The following is a 9,074-nucleotide window of genomic DNA, read 5'->3' as shown; positions in this document are numbered from 1 at the left end:
GGGGGGGGGGGGGGGGGGGGAGGTATTATTCCATTTTAAAATAGTTCAGGAGGTAATAGGACCCGCAAAGAAAAAGTGTATCTGTGGATTTCCAATCATGGTTTGGGGGGCGGGGGCATTTATGCCTTTTCCCTAATTATAAAACAAGCCCTATTATGAAAGACATAGTTGTTATCCCCTTAACATTTATTTTGTATCGAGGAACTTATAAAATTATTTAATATATAAGGATACTTTTAAAACCTTGAGAGGCAGCACATCTCAGCCTTATACATAAGATTGCTTTGCCAATTGCGAGAACTGGAGTAACTCAAGTACAGAAAGGCCAATAGTTCCTCCACCACCAAATTTCTGCTTTATTGATATGATTTTAATTCATTTAAGCTGGTGGAGGATGTATTGTCTTTCTTTAACTTTTTTTGGGTAAAAGATGGTATTCTGCAGTTGCGATTCCAGTCTCTCAGCACCACAACCCCAAAAGTATTGTTAACATTTTGAACGAAAAAATGAGGACTTCTATGTGCAGTATGAACTCATCTATGTTGTATTGGTAGTAACTTGGGCTTGCATTTCTTTCTTTGATTACCCATTAGAAGCATCTTTTTTTATACCTGAGCATATTGGTCTGGTACCAAATGATGCTTTGATATTGTTTTCCCCTTTGCCAGACACTAAAACCTAGTTTAGTGCAGGTTATTTCCCTTAGATATAAACCAGACTGTCTTCTTCAGTGTTGGTGCAACATATTAGATTCTCACTAGCATTCATTGGTATGTTCTTCTGTAACACCTGGTACATGCTTAGTTTCTTAAGAACCGAGATCAGTTTGAAAGCTTTACATCATCTCCAAACCACCTCTATTTTACTCTCCATTCTCTATATTTGGAGAGTAAAATAGAGAATGGACACTCCAACCCACCTCCAAATTACCCTATATTCTCCATTTATAGAGAGTTGAAGAACTACTATTCACTCTCTATTTCCCTTTTTCATTATTTTATTATTATTTCTATTACTTTCTAATTAACATATTATTTTACATACAATTCCATTAATAAATATCTAATATTCATATTTCTTTTTTAAATATAATATAATATTTAATTTTCTTAAAATATATACTACTTAAATTTCAAATTAATAGTATTTTAATTTTTTTTTCTAATTTTCATCAATAGTAAAATTTTATTATTTATAATTTTCATTATGAAGAATACACAAAATTAAAATGGTAAGATGAAAAAATTAATTTAAAAGTAGAATACATGATATGATAATTTAGATACAAGATAACTATAAAATACATTACATAATAATTTAAATTCAAGATAACAATACAATATTATTCATGATATATGACATGCTTATTTTGGATTGCCTGACACCAATGACGATATTAATGTTTTAGAGTGATCACATTTATTTTCCTATCTCGCTAGCGATATTGCGCCTCCCGCCCATTATGTTATTTAATGAAAAGAATACAATTAGCTGATCGTATATGTCCTAAATGGTCTATAATTGTTCAAACTATTCGTGATTTCATTCCCAAAAGAAGAAATATTTCATGATGAAACAAGAATCGTGCCGAAAAGATGTTGAACGTGCATTCGGAGTTTTGCAATCATGTTTTGCAATTACTGCAGGATCATAACGTTTTTGGAGAAAGGAAGTGCTACATAATATAATGACTTCATGTATAATACTGCACAACATGATGATTGAGGATGAATGTGATTTCAATGCACCAATTCAATATGCCGTAGAGGCTCCAACTCCAACTATAGAAATGGAAGTAGATGAAAATCTACGGTTTGAACAATTTTTAGCTAGACATAATATAATCAAGGACTAAAATGCTCATTTTGAGATCCGTACTGCATTAATAGATCATTTATGGGAGCAATGTAATGATTTTGAAAATTGAGTGTTTATATAATTGTATGTCACTTTTATTTGAATTTGTCTCAAATTTATGTATTATACTATATTTTCTTGCAATCTATGTTATTAAAAAATTTAGAATAAAGTATAATTTTATATCACATTAAAAATTATATAAAGTAATTATTTGGGAAAAAAGAAATAAAAGATTTATATTATGAAATAAGAAAATAAGAATGAAATAGAAATAATAATATAATATTAAGGAGAGATAATTTTTTTTTTAGAGAGTAAAATAGAGAATTGGGATAGAGTTGGTTGTCTGAAAAAATAGAGAACTCTATATTTGGACCGTAAAATAGAGGATTGGGTTGGAGATGCCCTTAGCATTGCATTGGAACTTACTCTCAAAATGAATAGAGGAGCTAACCAAATGATATTACTTCTTTTCTGTTCAAGTATAAAGTAATTTTGTCCTTGTTTACCACTGTTTTATCACAAAAGTATGTGTAACACTAAACTCTTTGGCAGCCCCGATGATTGGGAGTGTTTCCTCCACTATCTTGGCTGTTTACTGGAGGATGACAGTAGCTTGTGTAAGGGGGAAAACAATGAGTCTACTTATCCTCTAAAGCTGATGGACTTCCAAGTTTCTCACTTGACAGATGAAGCAGTAATTACTAATATCTCTTAGTAATTTATTTATCTTCAAGTTTTATGATAGTTTCTGACTCATGTAAGTTGTTGAATGCAGTTCGATTCTCGCGTATCAAATGCATCATATCTTGTACAGAAATTGTTAAAAGAAGCTAGTAATGATACTGTAAGATGTCCTTACTTGGCGAATATTGAAATCGAAAGAAGAAAGCTTCTACATGGAAAAGGTGATGCAGATAAGTTGGTCGAGGCTTTGGTACAATATTTTTTGAGGTAGCTTCTATCGTTCTTCTAGTATTCCTTCTTTCCCTTTCCTAATTTGAACTTTAAACTCAAGATAATGTAATATAATTTTTATTGAATACTGTTACGCACAACTGCTTCATTACCTTATGATATTTTCGCGAGTAGTATAGAATTCATTATACCATGGATGTCGGCTTAGACTAATCTGAGTTGTGAATTATAGATTTGAAGTTGGATTGCTGCTCTGTCATTTAAGTTTTTCTTGAAATTATTTAACTATTGCGATGAACGATAACTTTGTGCAGGGTCTCTTTTGGTCATACTTATTCCATATTGCTGATTTGTTTGAAATCAAGGATGTATTCTGCTTTATTGTAGGATGTCGCGTAGTTATGCTTGTCTATTAACTTAATATTATCCTTGAGTTTTTCCTCCTTGATCCACAGGTATGGGCATTTGGCTTGTTTTGCTTCTGATGTTGAAATATTTGTACACACTCTGGATCTTGATAAGAGGACACAGCTTCTGGATAAGCTGAAGGAATGCTGTGAGTCTATTCCAACTAATCCCAGAAAGACTCTTGGACAACATATTACTGTCTTCAAAATTCAAAATATTGTTGGCAGCATGCTCACTCTTTCCATTAATGGTATATCTTCTTCTTAATGATGCATTACATTCATATTGGTGTAAGAAATGTAGACAAGTTTACATATAAGGATGGTCAAATACACATAATTGGAAGCATAAATTGATATCCGTGCATATAGAGAAACATTTTGACCCTGACACCCTAGTGCATTTCTCTGTTGAATCAATTGAAGGAACACACTTTTTGTTTTTTTTCTAGTTTTGTTTGTAGATATGTTTTGAAGTAGATTCATTTTGAAATAATTGTTTCATGCAAGACTTGAATTTAGCTTTAGGGGCCATAGTGAATAAGCATTGAAAAATGAAATACAGTCTGTTGATGTCGATACGGATTGGATTGCATGCAGACTGTCAGTATCTGTTTATTCTGGGCAGTGTGCAACAAGTAAAAATGGGGAAGTAGATATGACGGAGGAATTTGATAGTCGAGGGATCAATGATAGGGTCGTTTCTTTTTGAAGTCGCAAGGGCCATGCTTTTGGTGATTATAGGATTTTAAGGTGAAATGGATATGAAGTAGAGGGGAATAGAGTATAGTGAAGGTTATTGGTGGAGGTCGACTAGATTACATGCTTGCTCTAGCTCTCTCCACCTCATTATTAATGGTCTCACAGGCAGGATTGTGTGTGGAGTGGTGGTTGGGGTTCGCAGGTACTAGCTTGTATGAAAAGGTGGAGAGTTTTTGGACCTCATCTTTTGTATATGTTTATTAGAAGAGGTTGGAGGTTCACAGTTCACTTCAAAGTGATCTTTTCTTACACCGGCACATTAGGCATGTGTTCTCTCCACTTATGTTACTTACACAGTCCTTCAACGACTTACGATGATGTTTAAAAGGACATTTGATTTTTTTTGTGTGTCAAGTGATAAAAACATGGATGTGAGTGCTTTTAGATCTTTACCAAATCAATATAATAGAAATTGTCTATAGAGAGAAGAATTACAATGTTAGATAAATGCTATTATAGAAATTCTCTATACAGAGAAGAAATACGATGTTCGATAAATTAAGTTTTGAGAAAAGTGGGCTCAGTTTTGGGTGTTTCCATAATGGTGAACAGAATAATTCTATCGTATAATGTAGATTGTGTACACGAGCGAACATGCAAATGTGGTCTCACAGAGGAAGAAACTGTCAGAAAAATGACAGAACTTGATGCAATTCTCTAAGATGGAATTTTAGTAGAAGAGGAGACAGTTAGGAGGGCAGCAATTATCATGGAATATGAGGATTTGATTAAAAAAATGAAGAAATATATATCTTTTTTAAACAGGTAACTTTGTATATCTATATCTATACTACCTTAAAAGCATTAACTTCCTAACTTGAATGTTAAATTACTACAATACCCACCTTAAAACACTTTATTTAGTATATATTCTATATTTAATATTATATTTATTTACGCTATATTACATTAAAAGCAGGTACCTTTTCACATTGATGTGTACTGACTTTTTCGAAGGGTTGTGACTTTTTTTTTAATAGAGTTTTGACTTTTTCGATGAGTTGTGAAATTTTTGAAAAGTTGGTAATTTTCTGAAGGGCTGTTACTTATCTGAAAAAGACACGATAAGCACCTTTTCATACTATCTTTTTTTTAACTACAAAATTTTTCAAGTTTTCTATTCTTGTTCTACAAAATTTTTCAAGTTTTCTATTCTTATTCTTAAATAAAGAAGTTGTGAGAGTTTTTCAGTTATGCAATTAAAATTTTTTTTGGGTAAATTAGATAGATCAACAAAAATTGATGCAATAATGAGAATGAAATAACTCAACTTTAAACAAGAAGAGTATGTTGATAATTAATATGTACTTATTTTTATAGCCATAAAATATACTTTTGCGGCCCTTCAGGGTGGCCCAGTGGTTTGAGCTTGGGACTTCCATGTTGGAGGTCTCAAGTTCGAAACCCCTTGCCAGCGAAAGCAAGGGGTTTGCCTCCTGGGTCGAGCTTGTTGCACCAGGCTCGCCTAGTACGAGTTACCTCTCCTATGTGGTTTGCGAGCTATTGCATAGGAGCGGAGTTTTACCCTGCGCGCACCCAAAAGAGTAGCGACTGCGGGTTTCCCTTGTCGTTAAAAAAAAAAACTTTTGTAGTACAGAAAGTATATAGAATCCTACTTGGATAAGGATTGTAATGTAGTGTCTATAAATAAGGCTTAGTGTAATAATGTGGATACACATCAATAATATTTTTCTCTCATATTTATCACATTGAATCAGAGCATTGGTGAGAAACATTTAATAAAAGAAAATTAGGTCGAAACGCTTATTGTGCATCAAATCTCGGCGACTTTCTAGGGATGTTATGCGTCAACCCCGTATTCATTAGTGTTGTGTGAAAACCAACACCACCATAGGGTCCCTGACCTCCCACGACCATAACCCACAAAATTCCCACCGCAGAAAACCTTCCACGTGCCCCTCCCACCGTTGGAAGTTGTCTTCACCGGTGAGATCTACACCACGTGCCGAGTGTGTTAGCCTTTTTCAGGCCACTTGTTTGAACTATTGTGGTACATCATCCAAGTGAACTCTACAATCATTGTTTACATTTCGATGACTACTCACACCTATCTCTGTTTTTGTTGGTGTTGTGCAAAATCCAACACCAGTACAAGGTCCAACCATTTGTGATGACCAAAGGGTAACTAGCATTGCCATTCGTAGATCCCTCACAATCCCTTATGCATGACTAGATCTAGGGTTCCAACGATTGCTTTAGCTTTATGGGCTGGTGCGTGCAACTTCTTGTTCAATATCAACTAGCCTCTTGATTTTGATATGGTTCATATATTTTAGACTAGATTTCAAGCACTTTGAGCTGATTTGAGTTTTTCAGTAGTGTTTAGTTTCAAATGCACTTTTGCCAAAGGGTACTCTCATATTGGCTGGATTACAGTGATTCGTTCTCTTCCATGGCTATAATAACATTTGTTCGCCTTTTTCTATATATGGCTTGCCATACGCCATTGGCCTCCTCATCAGAATGACATTAAGAATGTTTCTCCATGGTAATCTTAAAGAAGTGTATGTGAAACAACCACCTAGTTTTGTTGCTCACGGGAGTCTAGTAGCCTTGTATGTCGATTGCGCAGGTCATTCTATAGTTTGAAATGGTCTTCTCGAGCTTGGTTTGAAAAGTTCAACATAGTAACTTAGGAGTTTAGGAGTCGTATAAGAGTTGATCACTTTGAGTTTTGTCGACATTCTACAACAATTATGTGTATTTATTTGGTGGTTTATGTTGACTATATTTTTATCATCGACAATGATCAGGATAATATTGCTAATCTGAAGCAACGTCTCTTTTAGCTTTTTCAGATTAAAGAAATTTGGCAAATTGAAGTATTTTCTAGTATTGAGGTTGTTCAGTCCAGATCAAGTAAGTTATTTCGCAATGCAAGTATGCCTTCGACATTCTTGAGGAGACAAAAATGGTGGGATGTAGGCCCATTGACACTTTTATGGATTTGAATGCTAAACTCTTTTCAAGATAGGGGGAGCCATTCATTGATCCTAGATGGTATAGACGACTAGTTGAAAATTTCAATTATCTTACAGTGACTAGTCCTGCCATTTCTTTTCTTATGAGTGTTGTAAGTCATTTTATGACTACCTCCAGTGATAGTCATTGGGATGTAGGTAATGGACTACACTTTGAGGATCGAGGCCACAAACTTATCATTGGATATGCAGACGTTGAGTAGTGTCTATGAATAGGGCTATTGTGTCTTAGTATGAGGCAATTTTGTGTCCTAGAAGAGAGAGAAACAGAGTGGAGTTGCTCAATCTAGTGTAGAAGCTGAAAATCGAGCAATGACTGTAGCAACTTGTGAGCAATTTGGATTAAATTGTTGTTGAGAGAATCAGAGAACTAAAATTTGGAGAAATCAATTAGATGGAACTTGTGCGTGATAACCAAGCAACCCTTCATATCACATCAAATTCAATATTTCATGAGAGGATTAAGTACATTGTAATTGATTGTCACTTTGTCAGAGAAAAGATGCCCGAAAAGATGCCTCAGGAGATATTGTTTCAAAATTTCTGAAGTCGAGTGATCAACTTGCAATGTCTTCACCAAGTTCCTCATTGGTCCTCGTATTAGTTTCATCTATAACAAACTTGTATGACTTATATGCACTAGCTTAAGCGGGAGTGTTAGAATTAAAACAAGAACATGAATAGTATATATTATAATATACTCCCTCTATCCCAATTTATGCTACAGTTTTCGTTTTTCGAGAGAATCAATTTAAGATTGACCGGGAATTTGTGCATAGAATCTTCAATTTTTTTAAAGGATATTTATATATTTATAAACTACATAAAAAGTACTATAAATGATAAATAATTGATAATTCAAAATGTTTAATAGATCTATGAACAATTTATGGTCAAAGATAGACTTGTTTGAATCTCGAAATCCGAAAAGTGCGACATAAAATGGACGGAGGGAGTAGTGTCTATAAATAGGGCTCACTGTAATGAAGTAGATACACTTTCCAATAATATTTTTCTCTTATATTTATCACAACTAGGAACTTTTTGTGGCAACTATCAAGGGGATAGAGAATGGAAAGGATACCATCTGGTAAATTGGAAGGCACTGACAGTTGGAAAGAGATATGGGGGATTAGGAATTAAAAACTTGAAGTTGAGTAGGGCACACCGAATGAAATGGTTATGGCAGCTCACTACTGACAACCTGCTATTGTGGGGGAAAATCAGTAAACAAAATATGAGGAGGAAGACATTTTTAAAGAGGTTACTACAGCTATGGGGTGAGCTTGTGGATATCCATCAGAAACTTGTGGAGTGAATTCAAAACCAATACCAAGATCGAAGTATTAAATGGGGAAAAACTCTTTTCTGGAAGGATGATTGGCAAGTTTGCAAACAACTATTGTAGAATTGTGGACAACTCAAGGTAGGAGCCTTATCTTTGGCAATTGGAAAGCAGTGGCTCAACTTTTTTTTAGCACAATTGAACAATTCTGTGGGCTTTAGATAGGAGAAGATCCTTGATGGCGGCTGAGCAGTAACAACTGTTCCTTCAAGGTTAGTGGAACTTACATAATGATGAACCATTCCAATAAACAACTCTACTATTGGCCTTGGATGCTCATTTAGAAAAGTAAAATACTACACAAAGTAGCTTGTTTTGTGTGACTTTTTGCTGAGGAAGCAGTCCTTACACAGGGATCACTTTATGCTCCAGTTGTTTCTTGCGGGGAAAAGATTGATACATTTAATCATCTATTTCTACATTGCCGCAAGGTTACACGACAATTTTGGAGCATATTTGTAAACCTTGAAGGCAAGATATGCCATTAAGGTTTCAGAGGCACTCAAAAGCTGGGAAGGAAGCAGGTCTGCAAGCAAAAGACAAAAAGACAGAAGCAGACGAGAATTGTTCCTGCTCCATCTGGTGGACAATCTATAGAGAGAAACTCCAAATGTTTTGAAAATGTGGAAAATAGTATGGAGAAGATCAAGCTGAACTGTCTCTTGATCCTGTGCTTTTTGTGTAATCAGATGCTCAAATGAAACTGTTTCTATTATTGATATTTTAGATTCAATGTATTGTTCTGATCATTATATATATATATATATATATATATATATA

At 34.4% G+C, this 9,074-nt stretch overlaps 1 protein-coding gene across 1 annotated transcript in view; it reads left to right on the top strand.

Annotated features, from left to right (window-relative positions):
• Positions 1 to 9,074, top strand: part of LOC107031424 (N-terminal acetyltransferase B complex auxiliary subunit NAA25) — a 44,711-nt gene that overhangs the window by 10,242 nt on the left and 25,395 nt on the right. Inside the window, exons 7-9 of the mRNA XM_015232784.2 lie at positions 2,416 to 2,557; positions 2,639 to 2,814; positions 3,234 to 3,436. Coding sequence (XP_015088270.1) covers positions 2,416 to 2,557; positions 2,639 to 2,814; positions 3,234 to 3,436 — 521 coding nt within the window. The remainder of the gene's footprint in view (positions 1 to 2,415; positions 2,558 to 2,638; positions 2,815 to 3,233; positions 3,437 to 9,074) is intronic.

The sequence above is a fragment of the Solanum pennellii genome, chromosome 9 (genome assembly GCF_001406875.1).
Source record: "Solanum pennellii chromosome 9, SPENNV200".
Classification (NCBI taxonomy): domain Eukaryota; kingdom Viridiplantae; phylum Streptophyta; class Magnoliopsida; order Solanales; family Solanaceae; genus Solanum; species Solanum pennellii.
The sequence above is the reverse complement of the archived record's forward strand: the minus strand, read 5'-3'. Positions and strand labels throughout refer to the sequence as shown.